Source organism: Mandrillus leucophaeus, unplaced genomic scaffold (genome assembly GCF_000951045.1).
Source record: "Mandrillus leucophaeus isolate KB7577 unplaced genomic scaffold, Mleu.le_1.0 Scaffold334, whole genome shotgun sequence".
NCBI classification, from domain to species: Eukaryota; Metazoa; Chordata; class Mammalia; order Primates; family Cercopithecidae; genus Mandrillus; species Mandrillus leucophaeus.
In genome coordinates this window covers 3189084-3211525 of record NW_012103521.1, presented here as the reverse complement: position 1 = coordinate 3211525, position 22442 = coordinate 3189084, and the positions used below count along the sequence as shown (strand labels likewise).

Here is a 22442-nt window from a genome sequence, read left to right as displayed (position 1 = left end):
AAAAACAAAATAAATTATTAAAAAACCCACAATTTTTTGAACTAAAATAAATAGGTAGCAACTAGTTTTCAATGTGTATCACTGTCACAAAAAAAAAAAAAAAAAAAAAGGAAGAAAGAAGAATAAGAAACACTATACTATTGGGAATATGTATACCAATGCATTAATCATTCATAATTCTAAATCATTTTTCTTTTTAAAAAAACTCCATTTCAGTGACACTAACATTTATATTTTTCTAAATATAATACTGATATACATATGCATCCAAAAAATATACTGCTATTCAGTTTATTCATTAGCAGAATGAATATTGTATAAAAATTTCTTGGTCATCAGATAACTAAATCATTTTGCATATAGCTTTGATACTAGAAAACAAGATAAATATGTATAGCTGTGTTTTAGTTACAGTTTCTTTGGAAACATACACCAGTTTGGTAAGTTTTGAATATCTTTTGTTCATTTTTGCAATTGTGAAATGAATCACTGGCTTAAAAGAAACTTTTATTAATAGATAATGAATATCATTCCTATTTGGAAACAAAATGCTTGAATCAAGTAGGGTGCTAAGTTGGAAAATCCTGTGAACAAAAAACAAATATTGAATAATTTAATTTGGATGCATACTATTCTATGTATGAAGTGTGTGGATCCTGGATTGCACATAAGTTAATTTATAAAATATGGTGAAGGGACACAAAGCATAATTTTCTCAACTGAAAAATGACAGCAATAATAGTATCTATCAGAGAATTGTTAAGAGGATTAAATGAGACAATGCAGTATTGAACAATTTTAATATTACTATTTTATAATTTTCCTGTTATTATTCTGCCAATCATAGGATTAAGTGGAATCATAGGGTTCATTGTGAGATTAAATGAGATAATATTCACAAATCTCTTACACAGTGCCAGGTACTTATATGAATAAAAATAAAAATAGTAATTTACTCCCTAAATATGTATAGTACTGGATTAGTGGTGTCTCAATATCTACAGATTCGTCTAACATTTATTTATTTCATGATCCCAAATTGCTAATTTGCTATTAATTGGCCTCAAAATGCCTACCTATCCTTCATGTGGAAATATTTGGTAATTGTGTTGTCAGAGGGAAAATAATATGCTTAACATTCAGTAAAGTACTTCCAAAGTCCAGAATGTCCAAACTTTTAGCTTATATTAATATGAAAACATGTTTAGAAATCTACTTCTGAAAATGGGCTTTTTCAGTGAAAAATACCATTACCCTTTTTGTGGTGCCTGCATTAGTCTACTTAAAGAAGTATCCGCAATTAAATTGAGAGTAATATAAAGTTTAATTTGTATCATATACTTAAGATAATAATTATTATTATTATTTTGAGACTTGGTCTTGCTCTGTCGCCCTTGCTGGAGTGCACTGGCACTAACATGGCTCACTGCAGCCTTGAACTCCTGGGCTCAGGTGATTCTCCTGCCTGCCATCTCTCATGTAGGTGGGACCATAGGCACATGCCACCAAACCTGGCTTGCTTGCTGATTGATTAATTGATTGAGTGATTTTAGAGGTGGGATCTCACTTTTGTTGCCCAGGCTGGTCTCAAACTCCCGGGCTTTGAGCAAGTGATCCTCCCGCCTCCACCTCCGAAAGTGCTGGGATTATAGGCATGAGCCACCATGGCCAGGCAAAATATTATTTTTTTAAGTAACATTAAGTGTCTAAAAAGTTTTCAGGAATAAGGAGACAAGGGTAAGTAATTAAAATTTTGACAGATATTATTTGTAAGGTATTCAGCACTCTTAAGTGTCATTGGAGAACTTTTGTATTCTCCTTTAAGGGTTTTAATTGCCATTGATTGACAAGTTTATATCCTGTGACAATGACAACACTGCATGATTTTCAATTTGGCAATATAAAAATGATATTAAAGATTATTACTACTGCCTCTCTGAGGTATGAAGAAAATATTATTGACATGAAATATAATGTAATTAAGATCTATAATATTACAGAGAAATAACTGCAATTACAGGTAATTACAGGTGCTTTATGTTGACACATATAGGCTTTTTTCTAAAGTAGTTATTATTTTTGGCCTTTAATCCAACACAAATTTTATCAGCAAACCTGCCAAATCCATCCATGACACATTTGGTGGAAAACGTTTTCTAACTGTACTTCATTGCAAACAATATAAAATTGATGTATAACATATCAGTTAATATAATAAACAATAATAGCTAACATATATGAGCATTTACTATGTGCCAGTTGCTATTCTAAGTGCATTGCATGAAATACTGTATTTAACCACTTAAGTTCTTACGATGTACATATTATTTTAGGTCTGCAATTTTTTACCTATTATTTTGAAAGCCAAAAACCTCTGAAAACTTTGTTTCATTTATTCTCACACAGGTAGAAATCTGACTTGGATCGATATGAAGCTATTTATATTCTTGAATTATGTCTCTTAGTTTGAATATTTATTTATTTTGCTGCAGCAATTTTAATATGCCTGAGGCTCTGCTGTAACTGTTATATAAATGTATGGTATCCACTGAACTGTTGTTTTAAATCCTAAATATCTAGAATTCTGAAACACCCCCAGACTCCAGAGTTTTGGGAAAAAATATTATGAACCTATATCATGCTCATTTTACAGATGGGTAAACTGAGGCACAGAGAAAGTAAATGATTTTGCAAAATTGTACTACCAGTAAGCAGTTAAAATGTGATTCATTTCCATGTAGACATCTAATATAGTTTTAATTGTTTCTTCCATCTGCCTTCCTTTTTCCTTTACTACAAAATCTCAGAAATGGAATGCTAGATGCACAACTGTAGACGAATGTCATTTTAAGAAGGAAAAACTACTGATAGGGTACTATACTTACTAACTAGGTGACAAAATAATCTATATACCAAACCCCTGTGACTCACTAGCTATATAACAAACTTACCCGCATATCCCTGAACCTAAAAGTTAAAAAAAAAAAAAAAGGAACAGCTTATTGTTCCCAATATCGATAACTTAAAAAAAAAAAAAGTCATTTATCTTGAGAAGATCATATTGACCAACTCAGATGAGTTGACTGAGGCTGGGACATTAATTATTTGAATGTGTATGTGTGTCACGGTTGCACCGACAGGGTGCCAAGTGCTGTGCCAGTTTTACTGTTCAAAAACCCCACTGTGAATTGCTGTATAATAATCAGTCTGAAACATGGAATTACAGAACAAGCAAAGTCTTGAACTGACTTAAAGATGTCTGTCTTGATTGAAATTTCACAGACGGAATTTCTAGAGATATCTATATAGCAGCTTGGGGTGGGTGTTAGGAAACTGAGTTTCTGTTTCTAGCTCAGACACCAGATTATTATGTGACCTTGAATAAATAACTAAGAAGTATTTTACTTCATCTCTTTCCATTTATAAATTCTAAATTACATTTAGAATTCTGCTACCATGAATTCTAAATGAAAGAAATATATATGAATTTAGTTAATAGAGCCATTTTTAGGAAGGCCTTCGAGTAGTATTTATTATTACTTCAGTGTCTAATCTTGAAGCTCTATGTCCCAGTTTCACTGTGTCAGAAGCCAAACTCAGATTTGTCATTTCTGCAGTGTATTCCAAGATAAAACATTTAAGCTAGTTCTCAAAGTCTTTAATAGCTTTTTTTAAAGTGACAACTGAATAATTTTGTAATCAAACTCTAAACATAGATTCTATCCTTAGCCAAACTGTGAATATGTAAGTTAATAATTCAAACACATTTGTTCCTATCACACTCTACATAAATCATTAATAATGTTTCTCAATTTCAGTAATTATTGGAACAGCAGAATACTGCATACTGATAAATTATTTCAACCAACAGCAAAGACCAATTCTCACTTTTCATATTAGATTAGTGGTTTCTAATTTCCTAGAACAGTACATACATCATTACCGGTAATATTTCTATGTATACAAAAAGGTTGTAGGCATGCTCATGTGAGTGGTCCACTTTTTAGGCCACTAATGTAAAAACATCCCTGTAAAATTGAAGAATGCAGATAAGACTTCAGAGTTGATGACAGAGCACACACCCTTTAAAGAACAGATGAATGTCCATAATTATAGATTATTCATATTGCAGAACAAATTTCATTTAAGGGGCTAGCCATAGGTTATTGTAAATTGTAAGCCTCTCTTCTCTGATTCAAAACTTTGATTTTCTTCTTACTCTATTAAGCATACGAAAAATAAATTTGACTAGAAATGTTGTTTGGGAGTAAGAATGTAATGAATGAATTTACCAGTAGTTTATCATATTTTACTAGAGAAAACAGTTATTGTGAATGTTTTTAACTTAAGATGATACATTAGTGCCAAATTGTACATAAATGAGGACAAAAGAAATCCAAAATACCATTTTCAACATGCAAGCATAAAATGCTAGTCACACAAAAATGCCAACGCTTTTTAAATAAATTCACTTTTTAATCTACATTTAAAAGCATACAAATTAACTTTCAAAATGTGTAGCCACAGTGACTCAAGCAGAATTTCCAAAAAATTTTTTGTTAAGGATGGCAAAGGGAATGAATGGTATTAAAGATGCACTTGACTTTCTCCACTGCTGTGAACAGATAATTTGAGGCCTACTCAGATGTAAATCGAACAAACTCAACACTTTTTAATCCAAGCAAGGTTCCTCTACTAGTTTTTCTATTCCTGTTGTAAAATTTTATACATAATACATAAAACATATATACACATACACACGTATACACATATATACATATATATGTATGCATATGTATATAATGTATATGCATGTGTATGTATATATATGCATATGTATATAATATTGGAGGCTTCCCACAAAAGAAACTTGGAGAAGGAGAAATAGAGTAGATCCTCTATATCCCCAAGATCCTGAACCATCTCTGTTCTGTATTAGGAAAGTAAAGTTTCTCAGTGATGTTCTGGGGATGGCTATATCTGAGTTTGTTGATTAAGTAAATACTGAGCTTGTTGGATTGTTTGTTTGGTGTATTAGACTATCTAAGCTCCTCTGCTGTGTGAGTTCCCTAATTTGGGATTATAGCCTTTGGCTGACTCTGCTTTGTAGGTGATGTGTCCAAGGGGTCACACTTCATCAGTTCCTTCTTATAGTTTTTCCTGTATCCCAGAGGAGAAGATTTGACCATTAAGAATTCAGTTAACTCTAGGATATATCATCATTTAAATATCACCATATATCAGAAGTTCAGCCATGGAGTTGTTTCATTAAGATAATAATTTTCTGAAACGTATACATCGGCATTGTATTGCTATAAATACAAGTTGAAATTTTCCTTGAACTAACGAACCCACCTGGCCAGTGATGAACTATTTTCGATGAGTGAAATATTTCCTTGCCATCTCTAATAGATCCCGTCAATCTGCAAGATTGACATAAGGAAGGCTAAATGACTAAGCCTAATCAGTTAGCAGGTAATAGCCAATAAGCTCTAGTTCCACAAACCAAATTGGAATAGGGAGGAAGGAGTTACTTACAAGTCAATCTTTAGGACTTGCACTAAAGACCTTTTGTCTTATTTCCCTTTATTACTTTGATATTTTTCATTTCTCAAATATTGCTGAAACTGACATATTTGTGATGAGAACTATTATTGTTTTTAGCCCGTGAAACTGAGTTATAACAAAGGTTGTCCCCATTCAGACCACATGACTTGTGTAATTTTTAATCAGGTAAATTGGGCCTCTTCAGAAAATCACAAGAAAGGTTCCACAAACCTCAAATGGATTATGACCACTGGGGACTACAGCAATCACAGATGTGGAATAACTGGAATTACAAGGGACTGGTAGTATGGAGATATTCTGTGTTTGAAAAAGAAAGTTCTCATATACACTGTCATTTTTGCAATACAAATGCACAGGCTGTCACTATGTATTTTGCATATACAGTACTAAGAACTGAATGTGGTTAAGTGCTGAGAAAAAAAAGAATGATCTCATGATATTTAGGCTAAATCACCAAAGAATGCCAGAATAATAATTATAAAAATGGAAAGGTTTTCTAAGGAATTCATTCTGCTGTGTTTTATTTTGTTGTCTTAGGGACAGAAGATGATACCACTGTCATCTCCTTGGTTCAGGTTCAGGGTTATTGGGCAGGATGACTGTCTCTTAAAGTCTGCTTCTGAAGACTTTTGATGTAGCCTCAGTTTAAAATCTCATGTGAAAGAAACCTACCGATTTGGGTTGGCAGTTGCTTCCACAGTGACACATGCATCCCCAGAAGAAACAAAAATAGTGTCCCACCAATGTTTTAAAGCATTTTTATATTGATGTGTTATGCATTGTGTATCCTCAAAAAAAAAAAAATACATTGGCGTTAAAACCTCCAGGACCTCAGAATGTTACTTCATTTGGAGATACATAATCTTTACACATGAAATTGAATTAAAATGCAGTAATTAGGGTAGACCCTAATTCAATGACTTGTGTCCTAATAAAAAAGAAAATTTGGGCACAGAGACATACATACAGGAAGAATAACATGTGAAGACTGGAGTTATGATGCCATAAACCAAGGGAATTACCAGCAGCTAGAAGAGAAACCTGGAACCAATCTTTCCCTGTGATGCATCTTCAAAGGGAGCATGGCCCTCCTTATACCTTGATTTGGGGTTTCAGACTTTTGGCCTCCAGAAGAGTAAGACAATACATTTTTGTGTTCTAAGACACTGACTTTGTAGTTCCTTGTTACTGTAGCCCTAGGAAACTAATACAATATGTCTTCTAAATGACACACTTCCTGGGTTAGAGGTCATGCAAAATTTTAAGAGTTGTTTCCTTTGAAGAGGTAGCTTGTCCCTGCTGTGCATAAGACTGAGTAAAGGAAGTTAGTTTCTGACAGCATCCAGGTAGGTCTGCATGCATCAATAAAGTTTTTCCTAGTGGTAGAAGGTGTCTTGTAATGATCTTATAGAAAGTCCGTGGGAGCTCTGAGGAGAGGACTACATGGTTATTAATGATAGTGGCAAAATGTAGACCAGGAAAAATTAAATGTTTATGAAAATTTGGACAGTGTCATCTTCAGTGTCTCCTTTACTCATTCTACTTCTCTTTAAGACTGGGGTAATGCTAGAAGTGAGTTTTCTGGGTTAGTGGAAAGATCTAATAGAGTTTCTTCATGCTTATTCTCATGAAATGAGTATTTCCGTTTGGGAATGTATGATTTAATATTTTAACAACTGTGATAGTGTTAGCTCTTTGGCAAGGAAAAGCATCTATCCAGCCAGAAATTTTCACCAACAATAACTAATGTGTATACTTAGCTAAAGATCTGGTCAGTTGTATAAAGCCCATTTGTAAATCCTCAAGAGTCTTGAGTAAAGGAACTGAACCATGCCTCACCTTAACAGATGTACCTGGGTTATGCTTGTTATCTACCATTACTTATTTAATGCAAAAGGTAGTTTTTTAAATTCTATAATGTGAACAATCATAAAATAGTTTGACCTAGGCTCATTGGTTCATTGGTGGGATTGTGGTGCTATCGGGCACTAAATCCCAAAATTGCCCTAAATCTATCTTTATGTAAAGGGGATCCCTGTGCTGACCAACTTTGCCTTTCAGAAGGTTGAACTAATCACTGTAAGTCAACCATAGCCAGTTTAAATTGAGACAATTCTTCTGAAAGTTTGGTAGAGAGAGATGTCCAATTTAAAGCATCCCTTTTAGCTGGGATGTGAAAAGCAGCTCATTTAGCATGTCACCTTGCAAGAGCATTGCCCTCATATTTTGATCTGCGTATGCACTTCTATCTTAATAACCAGGATCTCCTTGTGAGTTTTTAATCACTTCCACTAAGACATTAATGTTTTTCCACCAGTCATCAAAATATCTGAAGAGGTCATAAATCCTTCCGGTTTTCATAACATTCCAAAATCATGTACAATTCTTAAAAGCAAATCTATTCTCTTTTATATTTTGCCACAATACAAGCTTTAGTCAGAGCTATTAATTCAGCTACCTGGGAAGAGAGAATACAATGTAATGAGCTGCTTTAATGGCTGCATTTTCAGTCGATACAGAAAGAAGGGGATGCCATTGTCATTTTTTTAAAGTATAAAAACCATCCATAAATATATTAAATCAGAATTAACTAAAAAGGTGCTTGTAAGGTCTGTCCTTGGTATGCTTAATTCCTGAGTTACTGCTATAGTCATGTTTTCCCTTCCTCTTGTTATTCAAGATGTAGGGAATTCGAGTTTGTAATTCAAGTTATAAGAGTACAATTTGAACAATGGTAAATAGTGATGCACAAAGAATAAACGGGCTTCATAAATGTAAAAGTTTTTGGTAGAGAAATGTTGAGTGTTGCTTAGAAGTAACAGTGATTGCCCAGTACATGCAAACTATAGAGTTAGTGAAAAGCAATTGCCACATTGGCAGAAGCTTTCACCAGTTTGGCAGCTGCTGCCACCTCCTGCAAACATTAAAATTGGGTTAGGTCTTAGTTACCAAACCAAGGGATATGCTAAGAGAGACAATAAACAGGTTTCTCTTGAGTTAATATTTCCAATGCACCGTCTTGCCTTTCTTGAATTAAAGAGAGAAGGTTTTTAGATGATTAGGGATACCCAAAGTGGGATATTGTTAAAGAGAAGAATTCAAAGATGAGAAAGCTGCTTCTACTTTTATATCACATGAGAAAGGCTCACGAATTGTTGTCACAGTAAGTTCATAAGAGGACTGAGCAACTTTTAAAAAAAATAGGTATTTATTGCTTGCAATAACCAGTCAATCCTAAAAATTTTTTCATTGTTTTTTAATTTAGAGCTTTAGTAAAATGGAATTTTCTTGTTTTGGCGTACAAAATAAAATACCCATGTACTGACAGATCATGACTCAAATAATTTATTCAGTTTCTTGGCAAAATCATTTTTCTCTAGATTCCTTATGCCCCTTTTCAGCTAATCTCGAAAAGAAATATGGAGTCTCTGTGAGGTACTTAGATCAAGAGCGCACTGCAAAATATCATCTACATATTGTATGAGAATGGACCCTCAAAGAAAAGTCATTTTGTTTAGATTGTTTAGATTGAAAAAAAAATTGATGAGGAGTCCATAAATCCAATATGTGGTATAGTAGTCCCCTCTTATCAGTGGGACATATGTTTCAAGACCCCTAGAGAATCCATAAAACCATGGATAGTACTAAACTCTATATACATATTATGGGTTTTTTTTTAATCTGATAACCCAGATGGCTACTAAGTGACTAAGACAAATAGCATACACTGCTGGGATATGCTGGATATGATTCACATTTCAGGGAGGACAGAATGAGATGGTGTGAGATTTCATCATGCTACTCACAACAACACACAATTTAAAACTTAGGAATCTGGAATTTTCCATTTAATATTTTTGGATCGCAGTTGGCCACACATAACTGAAACTTTGAAAAGCAAAACCAGGGATGCAGAGGGTTGGGCAGGGGGGTGGAACAATTATGGTACAACTATCCACATATGCTGTTAATTTAATTTTCCCACGAAAATTAGTGAACAAATGTTAACTGTATTTATCTACAAGTCTACCAAAGAATGCTGCACATACATCTACCACTGTGAAATATTTACTTCTTCAGCAATTGGATGACAAGACAGATTCATATTGGAAACTACCAGGAATCTAGAAATCATAATTTTATTGCTTACTCTGAGTTCTTGAATAAATGGGTATCCTTTCCTGATAGGCTTTTTAAATGGCTATATGGGAAGATTGCAAGGACTGACATATGGCTGTCCTTATTCTTATAAAGACTCAATGATAGATTTTATTCCTGTGATTTCTTCAGGTTTGTGTAGATATTGGAATGACGTTGATGGGGGGGGTTATAAGGATTTATTTGAACCTTAGTAGGTCAATTGCAAATATTCCTCTCATCAGTAGAATCATTAGCCTGAAGACTAGAAGCAGTCCGATCTAACAGTGCACCAGGAGAGTCCAGTAGATGCAAATGATCTGCTGTAATTTGGGTTGTTCCAATGTGCTGCCTTCCGGTGTACTTTGATTTCATAACGCCATTACAGAGTAAGTCTCAATAAGGTAGTTGAAGCAATAAGTTAGTTGGAGTTAGTTGTTAGAACTAGAAACTAACTGGAGTTAGTTTCACACAACTGAAATTGGGAAAAGTTACAAGTCTGGTAAAATCATAGCCTATCAGTGTTTGCTGGAGACACCCTCCCCAGTTATTTTATTGATTCTCTGAAGAACAGACTGAGATGAAGTGGTGAAATTTAAGGTAGAAAATACAGCATGCATAGCCTCTAGGAACTCAAGGCCAACCCTGCAAATAGGTAAGATAGAGCAGACAATGGGGTGTTACTGAGGTCCTTAGAGGAGTGTCATTTTTGGACCACTAATTTGACTTCACAGGCTCCTTATCCGTTTTACCAGGAAGCTCCTTTTCTAGTACCCAGTCGTTTTACAGATGTCATATTTCCCCAAAAGTTAAATACCTAACTACCATGTGTCTCAGTCATTCTACGCCTAGGTAGTTACCTAAGAGAAATTAAAGTATATGCCCATACAAGACTTATATACAAATGTTCACAGTAGCTTTATTTTTAAGAGCCAGGCCAGGCGTGGTGACTCACACCTGTAATTCTAGTACTTTGGGAGGCCCAGGAGGGCTAATCACTTGAGGTCAGGAGTTCGTGACCCGCCTGGTCAACATCATAAAACCCCATCTCCACTAAAAATATAAAAATTAGTCAGGTGTGGTGGCATGCATCTGTAATCTCAGCTACTTCAGAGGCTGAGGAAGGAGAATCGCGTGAACCTGGGCGGTGGAGGTTGCAGTGAGCTGAGAATGCACTGGTGCACTCCAGCCTGAGCAACGGCGTGAGACTTGGTCAAAAAAAAAAAAAAAAAAAAAGGCCAACACCTGGAAACAACATGAATGCTTGTCATGCCTATCAACAGGTGAATGGATAAACAAATTGTGTATGTCCATACAATATCCATACAATAGAACACTCAGCAATATAAAGGAACAAACCTTTGATAAATCCAACAATATGGATGAATCTCCCAATAATTATGCTGACTTAAAGAAGGCCAGACAGAAGTTTACAGTATATGATCCTGATTATATAAAATTTTTGAAAATGCATACTAGTGACAGACGGATTGATTACAACAGGCCATGAGGAAACGTCAGGAAGTGATGGTGATAGGTAGGTCACTACTGTGACGGTTTCATGAGTATATACATGTGTCAAAAGTCACCAAATTGAGCATTTTATGTATGCTCAGTCAATTATACCTCAATAAATCTTTTTGTAAAACCCAAGGTCATCAGGCCCATAAGTAGCATTTCCACCACAGGGCTCTCTATCAGCTCCATGGGTGATTCAATCAAGTGTTCTCAATGGGAAGTATCCAAATATATAAAGAGCACCCAATGTTAAAATGCCAGCAAAATGCAGATGTCCCACATTTCAGTATAAATCTTTCCTCTTATCAAACTCCTGGAGAGAAAATTAAGTCTATATATTAAGTTACCTTTCACGTTAATGTCCAAAGACCAAGATAATCAAAACCCAGAATCCAATTCTCTCACTGTAATAAGGTAAAAGTATAATAAAATGAAAGTCCTTCCCAGTTTCTTATTGTGTTCACTCACAGGCAGAAACGTTCTTAATGCCTTTGAGGATTCCTTCAGCAGCTGCAGCCTGGGGGTCTCTTTTTGGATATGGATACAACACATTCATTCAGCACTTCAAAAGTTAAATTAATTCAACAACTCTGTGGTGTGCCTCAACTTACAAAAGGTCTGGAGAGTTAATAAAATACCCAAGATAATTACAATACTTGCCTTATACCCACCAAATTTAAAAGGCAGTTATCCTGTACAAAATTATGCTCCCAGAATCCAGTAGTATTTATTGCCCAAGACTACATGTAGCAGAAACTCTATAGCAGGAACTCATGAATCTGTAGGAAGGAGGATAACCGGTGATGGCTTTAGCCTCATTAGAATGCCAGTCACATGAGCTGCACACCTAAACTAAGTTTGAAGAAATTTGTCAGCAAGAAGTTAACCTTTTCACCATGCATTTAGCATGGCACTCTGTATCTTCTCTTTCAGAAAGTGACATTTGAAACACTGATGCTATCTTACAAAGTATAGAATTTGGTGTGGTGCAGTCCCAATCAACAAGTCAAAGGAGACCTGATCTTTTCCCAGTATGTTCAAATATCTTCAGATTCAAAATTTTCTTTTTTACACTGCATTTCAATGACTCTCGGAACAATTTAGACCTTGAGCTTTTCTAGAACTCTATATTGCAACCAAGGCAATCTGCCTTTAAGTTTAAAAGTAGCAAATACTTATATAGTCATTAACATCTATCATAGTTATGAATATTTCTTGTTATATCATTAAATTCTTGCCTCAAATAAAATTGTTTTCTGCTGTCTTATCAGCATCTGATGAGGCCCTTGCTGCTTATACATGCGTATTTAATGTAGGCCAAGGTCAAGCTGCGGTAGCCTGCATGAGCCCACTTGCACATGCTAGTGCCTTTGTTGATGCCAGCATCACTAGAGCAGCTTGCTAAGCCTCACCTTGGGCTGGCACCTGGTGAGGACATCCATGAGGCCAGCGTTTGGGTGAGCCCCGCTTCCATATTCTCTGTCTTTGCTGAAGCCAATGTGTCTCTCCATCAGCCTTACTCAAACTCTGCTTCATTGAGGCCTAGGCATATGTGTTTAAAGCCCAGTATTGCACATTGTCTCTATAGAAATTACCAATTTCTCTGGACAAAGATACCCTAAACTTTTAGGTCAAAATCCCATGTGCCTTGAGTCTTAAAGCCTCTTGCCAAAACTGCAGCAACTAAAAGCCTACTTCACACTTACAAAATCAAATTAATAGCCCTAATAGAAGCCTCTACAAACTACCAAGATCAAAGCTCCCTATGTATACATTAAGGTCTGAAACCAGAAACCATAAGCTATGACCACAATTAAGCCTCTCTACTTCTATGTTGTGCTCCTTCAAATTTTATTTATTTCTTGATGTACTAACCCATACAGCACAAATTTCTAGATATATTTTCCAAAACAGGCCTCTTCCCTGCTATGTCCATCCCCCTTCTAACATTCATCAATTTCCTCACTTATGGTATGAGAATAGTAATTAAGCGTACATGCACTCTGCTGACAGCCCAGGACCTCCTCCCAGACATCATTTATTACTTTACCTCCCCTAGGTGGAACAAGTGGGACAAGAAGTAAAGATACCATGAGTGTTAGGATGATGTTGTCTTCTCCACATGGAAGGAAATAGGGAACTGAGAGGAAGTATTACCCCCCATCAATAATAATATACACATTCTTTGTAACTATTTATTAGATATTTAAATAATAGCAAGCTTGCTTCCCTTTGTAACTTTCCTCAAGTTATTTCACTTCTAATCCTTTTAATCTTGAAGGCTTTCTTCAAATGCTATTGCACACATAAAACTTTCTCTAATTTCTTAAACCAAACAAAACCTCTTTCTTCTCTGAGGCCCTGGTCCAACATTTTTGAAGTGTGGCGAGGAGCAACCACAGCAGAATCACTGGGGTTGCCTGTTAAAACATCCATTACTAAGCCCATCTACAGTATCCAAATTCCTTAGAGTAGGGTTCTGAAACGTGCCTCTTAAGAAGCCTATAGGCCAGGCACAGTGGCTCACACCTATAATCTCAGCACTTTGTGTGGCCACGGTTGAGCCAGGAGGATCCCTGAGGCCAGTTCAAAACCACTCCAGGCAAGGCTGAACATGGCAAGATCTCACCTCTACAGAAAATGTTAGCCAGGTATAGGCACACACGTAGTCCCAGCTACTCTTGAAGCTGAGCAGGATCACTTGAGCCCAGGAGTTCGAGGCTGCAGTAAGCCACGATCACAGCACTGCAGTCCAGCCTGGGCAGGAGACTGTCCCCTACCGGGGGAAAAAAAAAAAAAAAAGCTTCCTGGGTGCTTCATTGACACACTAAAATCTGAACCTTTTGCTTTATCTGATTGTCACTGATTACTTTTTCCCCTATTATATCATTACTTGGCATTTATTCCTCTATAAGAACTTTGGAATTTTTTTTTTTAAGAGTAACTCCTTAACATAAGCCTTGCATGAAGTTGTTTAACAAAGTTGTTAAAATGAACATAACTTGACTTTTACTTGTCTCTCAAAAGGACTAGATCTCCTTCCGTGTTTTGTCATGATTAAGTGTCTAGAAGTGAAAATCCACAAAAATTATAGAGCAATTTACTGAAATAATTTATCCTGCATCATGATGTACTGTCTTCACCAATGTAGCCAAATTTAGGCTTTCTGGGCTGTTTATTTTAAATGTAATATAGTGCAATGCAAATTTCTAAAGCATTGCTTTTCTATGCAACGAAGAGTAAGTTCAGTGTTATCTAAGCACTTTCTACTAATCTTTAAATGCAGAATAAATTAGTAGACTGCAAGAGCTCCCTAAAATCTTAATGCAATTTCAGACGGTATTTGCTATCATTCATAAAATTTTATTATTCAATATTTGGCAAGTATTATTGGTCAATTATTTTTGCTTACAATGACTATATATATAGTCAAGGCTTTCTCATTCTGCTGCAATTCGCAAAGCACGAGCAGCAGTTATCCCAGTGGTTTACCTCAGCTCACAAGGGTACCAACAAGGGAGACACAGATAATGTTCAACTTAAAGTATAGGGTCCTTAGGAAATGGAAAGCTTAATTCTTGCTGTGACACTGTGGGGTTTCCATCATTATTTAAAAGACCTTACACTAACAAGCCATGTACTTCCATTTAAGGGAATGCTTATAAATATCAGACTCTGAGTTCACTGCTTTATCAAGGTCGCTTTGTTATATGGTGAGGGCAGTTTATTTCAGCACCCATCATCCTATAACATGTACTTAATTTAAAATAAATAAAAAGTCCAAGGGGAGTCTTTGCCTCCCTCATCATTAAAATAAACTTTAAAACAACGTAACTGTTTATTAAATTGAAACATTTCATTGAAATACTTCATTGATAGCTCTGATTCCTTATTTTTTAAAAATTTTATTTCATGTAAGTCTCACATGGTACAAAAGTATTACATGCTTGGACCTGTCTTGCAAATAGGAGGTTCTTTCAGTTCTTCAGGCCAACCTTCCTTCAGAGGCAAATAAATAAGAAACATATGCAGAACATATTTAGAAAATTTTTTACCATAATAAAAATATGTGAACATTTTATATTTAGCATAGTTTAGCAATCCAGTTTATGTTGACAAATTTAGTTCACTGCAGAGAGGCACTTGTCATAGAAGAACCTAACAGGCAGCAGATATTTTAACCTGTAAGAACAAAATGTTTAACTTTTTTCCTGTATTTTTTGAAGAAGGTACTCCATTTGTACATTCAAGTTTGGTTGGCCCTTTTTAGTCCTTTTGTTCAATATTTTAAATACTTCCATTTTCTTTTTTTTGTACTGCCTTTGGGCTTCTTCTCTCTCCTGTTTTCTCCTCTCGAATTCCTAAAATTATTAACATATGTAACTTTCATTAGCAACAAATAGCAGATACAGTTCAGAAATTGTTTTGAAATAGCTACTACTAAGCAAACACTCTAAGGTTTGTCTATTTTGCAAGATGGGCACTGTTTCTCCTAATTGAAGCAAAGTACCCTCTTTGCCTTCACATTATAACAACACATGGTATAACAGAGAATTTTCATGATCACAAAGTCCCAGTTTTATATAAAGAAAATTTTAAAAGGACACTAAATGTTTTACAGCATAATGATCATTACTGCACTTCATCTGATATACTATTTCCAAAGGTGGCAGATGGTTAGAAAAAAGCATAAAGCTGTGCTAGTTAATACTGGTCCAGTATTCCCATGGAGAAATTCTCCTGCTTTCTCCTAATCTGCCACCAGCTTAAGAACAATGAAAACATTTTAGATTTTAAGAACTCTTAATTACAGATATTCTAAAGCAAAAACGAGCAAAATTACGTATCATCTTTGAGGTATTTTTGACTGACACATTATTCTTTTAAAAGCTACAGATTAATAAAACTTCAATGCAAAAACAAGAACTACCACAGTTGCAACAAAATGACAATCTTGTTGAGGCTGTGGGTAATTTTATATTCATTTGAAAAAAGTCTAATTCTGGTCTACAATTCTGGTTTTCTAAATGATAACAGAGTGTGAACTTTTGCTAAGCTAAAATAGTTCTTTGTTTTTACAGGTAAGAACAACTCTTTATAGTAAAGAAGTATTTTATTCTAACACCTCCCCTTTGGCTTTCACTTGCTTCAATGTAATGTTATGAAAATCATCTGTATTTTTCTTATGTCAGTGGTTTTCAAGTTTTATTATACATAAAAAAAATCTTTTGAGGTGCTTGTTAGTAGGTGCAAGTTACTGAACCATACTCAGAGAAACTTTGTCCAAGATGTTCACAATATTAACCTATAAACAATGTGTTCAAAATCCTATTTTTGACCTACTAGCATTGCTTGAGACAATACAAGCAAGGAACTGGAATAAGAGGCAATCCTCCACCTTTGCTCAAACCACTCATTCATTCAACAGATATTTACAGAGATAATACTGTGTGCCCAGCACCAAGAAGAAAACACGTATAGCATGCATATTTAGGATAAATAAGAAGAACTATACTAAATATTTTTAAAGTAGAAACTTACTTGTTTCTTAGCAGCACGTTTAGCTTGTACCTGTTCATACTCTTCTTGTGCTTTCTGATTCGATGTTTTCTTTTTATTTTTCTTTGGAATTGTAAAGTAGCTTTTAATTGGGGGATGAAAAAACATTATTATATATAGTAGACTTTATTAGTAAAATGTCTGAAAAGGTTTTAAAACCACAGCTGTAGCTTATACATTAAAAGGCACAAATGGGGATTCTTAGAGAAATATTTCAACTAGGAAAAACCACAGAAAGCTATGAAAGATCCTAAAATCTTAAAAAAAAAAAAAAAAGCTTTTAAAACAAACCAGTATATGAATGACAGAAATGCCAGACTGAAAAAAGAATTAAACTTGTTTTCTAAGGATGTTAAGAAAATTATGTGTATATATGAACTTTAATCTCGAAGTTTTCTGACCTCCTCCTCTCTATTCCATCTACTTTGTCATGAATCACCGTATCTTGGACCTAGACACCATTTTGAACTGTTCTGTCTTTAAGTACTTCTCACCTCTCTGAAGGTGCCCCTTTTGCCAAGGCTAATCCAGCTACTTGGAATTCCATCCATTTCCTCAGTATCCTTGATTCAGTAATAACTTTCTTTTCCTCTGTCATTCAACTTTTCACTATACTCTGTAACTACAATATAATACTTTAATAGCTACCTCCTTAAACAAATAAATTACACATTATCACACTTTATGTTCCCTTCTAACTACCGATTTTGTTTCCTGACCTTTCGTAGTCAAGTTTCTAGAAAGAATAGTGATTAGACTATGATTGTCACTTCTCATTCACTCCTTGATTTTTTGATATCTGATTTCTGCTTCTCATCACTCTAATCAAACCATGCCAAGACAGTGATGACCTTCTAGCCAAATATGATGATCAATGGAAACTCTTCAGTCTTTTTTAATGGGCTACTAACTTTACTCCTAAATTCCACTCCCTTAATGTGAGGCACATTGTTTTCTCCTGATCCTTTCTAATTGTTCCTTCTTACTCTTTCAGCACCTTTCAGCACCCATCATCCTATAACATGTATTTAATTTAAAATAAATAAAAAGTCCAAGGGGAGTCTTTGCCTCCCTCATCATTAAAATAAACTTTAAAACCACGTAACTGTTTTAAGTTAGAGCCTCTTTTGTCCTCCTCATTGCAGAGTTTTTTCCCCCAACGTGTTTCTCTTCTTAGTCTCCATACTCTATTTGTGCTTAGGCTGTGAGATATATGACCATGACTTCAGATGCAACATGTATGTATGGCTGAAAGCTTAATCAGGGCTATCTACTGAAAGTCTCTCCAAAGTCACAAGTGACTGCCTAGTTCACAAATCCAGAGACCTGTTCTCAGACCTATTCACCTTAAACTTTATAGTACAGTAGCACAACCCTTATCCATGGTTTCCCCATGCCACGGGTTCAGTTACCCGCAGTCAACAGAGGTCCAAAAACATTAAATTGAAAAATTCCAGAAATAAAACAATTCATATGTTTTAAATTGTAAACCATTCTGAGTGTTTGCTTAAAGTGAAAAAGTTCTTGACTTAATAAGGAAAGAAAAAAATCATATGCTGAAGTTGCTAAGACCTGTGATTTAAAAACAAAACAAAACAAAACAAAAAACTTCTATACATCAAATTATGAAGGAAAAAGAAATTCATGCTAGTTTTTCTGTCACATTTCAAACTGCAAAAGTTATAGCCACAGTGCATGATTTAAGATGGAAAACGCATTAAATTCCCAAGTAAAAGACATTAACAGAAATATATTCCAATTGACAGAAACTGGGTTTGGTTCCATTTGCAGTTTCAGGGCATCCACTGGGGGTCTTGGAACATCTTCCAAACAGGTAACAGGGGACCACAATATTTGACAACTACATATCACAACTTTTCTCTGTGGACTTAGCTGTCACTGTATTTCTCTCTCTCTCCAGTCCCAAAAAGCTTAACTTCTTCAATGACATTTTCCCTGTTTCCACCTCAAAATAAACCATAATTTTTAAAAGCATGATTTTTCACCTTCCTAAGGATTTAAACTTCCTTAAATTATCAGAAAATAAGTCAAATCTACATTTCTAGTGCTAATCTTTTCCCTGAGCTTTATACTGATTATTTAACAATATAATCATTAAGCCTACCAAAAGAAGTAAACTTCTTGTGTCTCTGCCTTCATCCCCAATTACATTTTCCCCTCCGTGGTCCAAGTTCCCTCCGTGGTCCTGTTATATTTAGCGGAAATAGCTAACAACTTTAAAATATACGGTTTTAATGAAGTAAAAAATCATACTCCCAAGTTAACACCCAGCTTCTTGCAATTTTAGATTTTAGCATTGTTTTTTAACTTGAAGTATGTGCAGTGATAGTTTTTTCATAAATTAACTCTTATAAAACCAAAGTGTCATGGAGCTGTGCACGTGTAATTGCAACCCATTTCTGGTCCTCTGCAGAATATCCAGATTAATAGTAGTAGCTAACACTCAAGAGCACTAACCACGTATCACATATATCCTTTAAGATCCTCACATACACTTTCACTCACGGAGTCTTCACAACAATGTCATGAAACACCTTAGGGACACCTGAGTTTAAGTGAGTAAGCCATTCTGGAGCTGTGCAACATGGCAGCTCTGAAGTATATATTCATTGCAGTATTATCTTTCCCAATTTAAAGAGGACACAGTGTTATTTTCCCCATTTTAGAGAAGAGGTCACTGGGGCACTAACATGTTAAGTCCAGCTCTAGAACCCATACTGTTAATGACTAAAATTATAACACCTTTCAGAAGTTATTTTTCAAAAATATTATCAAGTTACCACCTGCACTTGAGAGGAAGAAACCCAAATTCCAGACCTCTTAATTCCCATTACATTACTTTGTCAATTAAGCTAAACCAGCCTAATTCAGTTATCGAAGCTAAAAATCGAGCCTCCATGAAAATGTTTCCCTAATTAAACTGACTTCTAAAATGTGTTAAATAAGAAAAAAATCTAATTCCTATATAAATTATTCGATAGCACTTTTAAATAATAAAACACCACTTAAAGGATTTCAAACGAAGAAAATACATACTTTACTGTTTTACTACATTGTTCCTCTGGCTGAGGCAGGTCAACGCTACACTGATCTTCAAAGCAAGCCTGGTCAATGCTACACTGTTCTTCAAGCAAAGGCTGGTGAACTTGTTCTGACAAAAGATGGTCAACTTTTCTTGGTTGCTTCCTAAGCCTTTCCTCTTCAGCTAAATAGAGATGTTTCAGATTATCTGGGTATCGATCTGTGAATTGAGATTCCAGTGACGTTTTAACCTTCTTTTCCTTCCGCAGCAATTTCTTGTAACTTTGCTGTATTCTCAGTTTTCTTCGAAAGGCAAAGCCTTGTCCTACATTGAGGAATATCATCGAAAATTACTTTCAGAGAAAAGAAGTTGTTGAGCAAAGAATGAAGCCGTTAATTACAAATGAAAATCTTTCTTTTTTACGTCATCACATTCAGATTCTAGCATTATGTTTTGCTTTAAAACATTTCAAGCAACAAATTTAAGCTGATGGATTGCACAGCAAGTTGGCCCTTTGCAAAAAGATCAGGCCAACAGTCGTGCACAAATCTAAGTAAGAATCTCAAAGAAAAACTGACCAGTTCCGACGGTTGCACAAATTGAGTTTATAGCTGTATTCACAAAGCAAAACAAATTTCTTACTTCAACTAAAACACTTAATCTGGGCCTTCAATAAATACTTAAAAAATAGAAAAGAAAATGCCCCATCTAGTGTCTTATCTTGGACAAACTATTATGTACGTTTTCGAAAATATTTCAACACGAAAGAAAAAGACAGTGTATGGTTGTCTGAAAAGCTAGCAATTATCAGAAGACTGACTTTAACATTTATATATTCCAAGTGGGATCGGAGGGACCTTACAGACAGTAATACAAAAGGACAAACACAAATTAAAGCGAAGGTTGGAGGGCCTTGGGTATGGATTCGGAGCAGTATGTTTCTGCCCGACCTCCTCTCTACCCTTTACCTTACTACATGCGCAAAAGTTCACAGGGCCATAGACTCTGCTCAGTTTCTCAGGAAAAAAGTTCTGATGAAATACAGGGTTACGTCAGGAAAGACGTTTAAATAATTTAAGTTAGCAACACTGCTCCGTCTTCCTATCTAGAGCTCTACCAAGCTCACAGCTTCAGCAGGCTCAGGAATGATTTCCCCTGCTCCAAGTAGGACCGGGTCTGGTTCCTATCCTTCTTCCAAGCTTCAGCGGGTCTTGTATTTTAAGACTTAGCAAGCTCGAGGACCGGTAAACGGTGGCCTTCTTACATACCCTCGCGAACGCTCCCCACGAAGGCTTGCGGATGGTTAGGCCGCCATGTCTTCTGTTTTACATTCTTATTCCTGGACTCGACCGCGGAAACCCCTTCACCACGCGCCTCAAAACCATCGGGCCGCCACTTCGCTGCCCGCCTCACCGGCGCCATTTTCCAGACCACCACACGCGTCACCAGACCACCACAACGGACGCCCACAAAATACGTCACCAAGCCGAAGCAATCAATCGCTCAGAAGGAATCTGGCTCGGAGGTCTACTGAGCCTGCCTGTACTAATTTGGGCCGAGTTGGCGACTCACGGCCATGTTTGCGCCACCTACAGCCTGGGAGGGTGAGCGTCATGGCGGCTTCTTGCCCTCTCCCGGTGACCCCGGACCTGCCCACGCTGCGTGCCAAGTTGCAGGGACTTCTGCAGTTCCTGAGGGATGCCTTGTCCATTTCCAATGCACATACTGTGGATTTCTACACAGAATCCGTGTGGGAGGAGCTGGTCGACTTGACCCCGGAGACGGTGCTGACTGCACTAAGGAAGTCAGCGTCGGAGGCGGAGGCCCGGCCCTCAGAGACGCGCCGCCTAGTGGAAGCAGAGGGGGAAGCAGGTGGGTGGTGGAGTAGGCGGGGCGGGGCGGGAAGGGAGGCGGAGGAGAAGGTCCTAGCCGGCGAAGCGAGCCACCTGGTGGAAGCCCGTAGAACCAGGCGCGACCGCGGCCGGGGGCGGGGCGGCCCTCGAGGAGGGGTCGGATTCGTTGAGGGGTGGGGCGGGGATGTTCTTTGGAATCATCAGGATCACTCTTTCTTTGGGTTCTTGTATATTTCCACAATATAAAGAAAGCAGGAAACAGGGCGGGGGAGTTCCTTCGTCTAGTAATTCCATAATAATTGACGCGAGGGAAACTAGGGAAGCGGTGCTCTCACAGGTTTTACAAATTCGAGGTGGAATCTTCCAGCATGTGGTGGAAGATTACTCAACAGTTAGTAAAGATAATTTCAAATGGTGGTAATGAAGTAGAAAATAAAAACAGTGTAATGTGGTAGGGATTGTGTAAGGAGGCTGCCCCAAGTTAGGAGGTCAGGAACACGAGAAGGCTTCAGCCTGCAGAGCTACAGGAAGGGGCTGTGGGCGGCGGAAACCGCAGGCTGCGCTTGGCTCTAGCCAGGTGAGGGTCTGCAGGTGCAGGACGGGAGGCAAGCAGAGGCCAGATGGCGCAGGCCTTTCTAGGCCTTGGAAGGATTTTGGATTTTAAGTGTGATGGGAAACCTTTGGGGTTATTTAGGGAACATAGTGACCTAATTCACATTTGAAAAGATAACTGTAAATTATTTGAATAATAGACTGGTGGGGCA

General features: G+C 36.5%; 2 protein-coding genes across 3 annotated transcripts in view; one reads left to right on the top strand and one right to left on the bottom strand.

Annotated features, from left to right (window-relative positions):
• Nucleotides 1-15108: 15108 nt before the first annotated feature.
• Nucleotides 15109-21661, bottom strand: CCDC59 (coiled-coil domain containing 59). The gene is made up of 4 exons (XM_011988661.1): nt 21094-21661; nt 19840-20149; nt 16765-16864; nt 15109-15584 (listed from the first exon to the last, which is right to left on the bottom strand). The coding sequence occupies exons 1-4, from the start codon at nt 21245-21247 to the stop codon at nt 15423-15425; spliced, it is 726 nt and encodes a 241-aa protein (XP_011844051.1). The 5' UTR covers nt 21248-21661; the 3' UTR covers nt 15109-15422.
• The window catches only part of METTL25 (methyltransferase like 25), a 113829-nt gene continuing 112763 nt past the window's right edge, over nt 21377-22442 (top strand). For both annotated transcript variants that reach the window (XM_011988662.1, XM_011988663.1), the window contains exon 1: nt 21377-21697. In XM_011988662.1, coding sequence (XP_011844052.1) covers nt 21439-21697 — 259 coding nt within the window. In that variant the 5' untranslated portion in view covers nt 21377-21438. The remainder of the gene's footprint in view (nt 21698-22442) is intronic.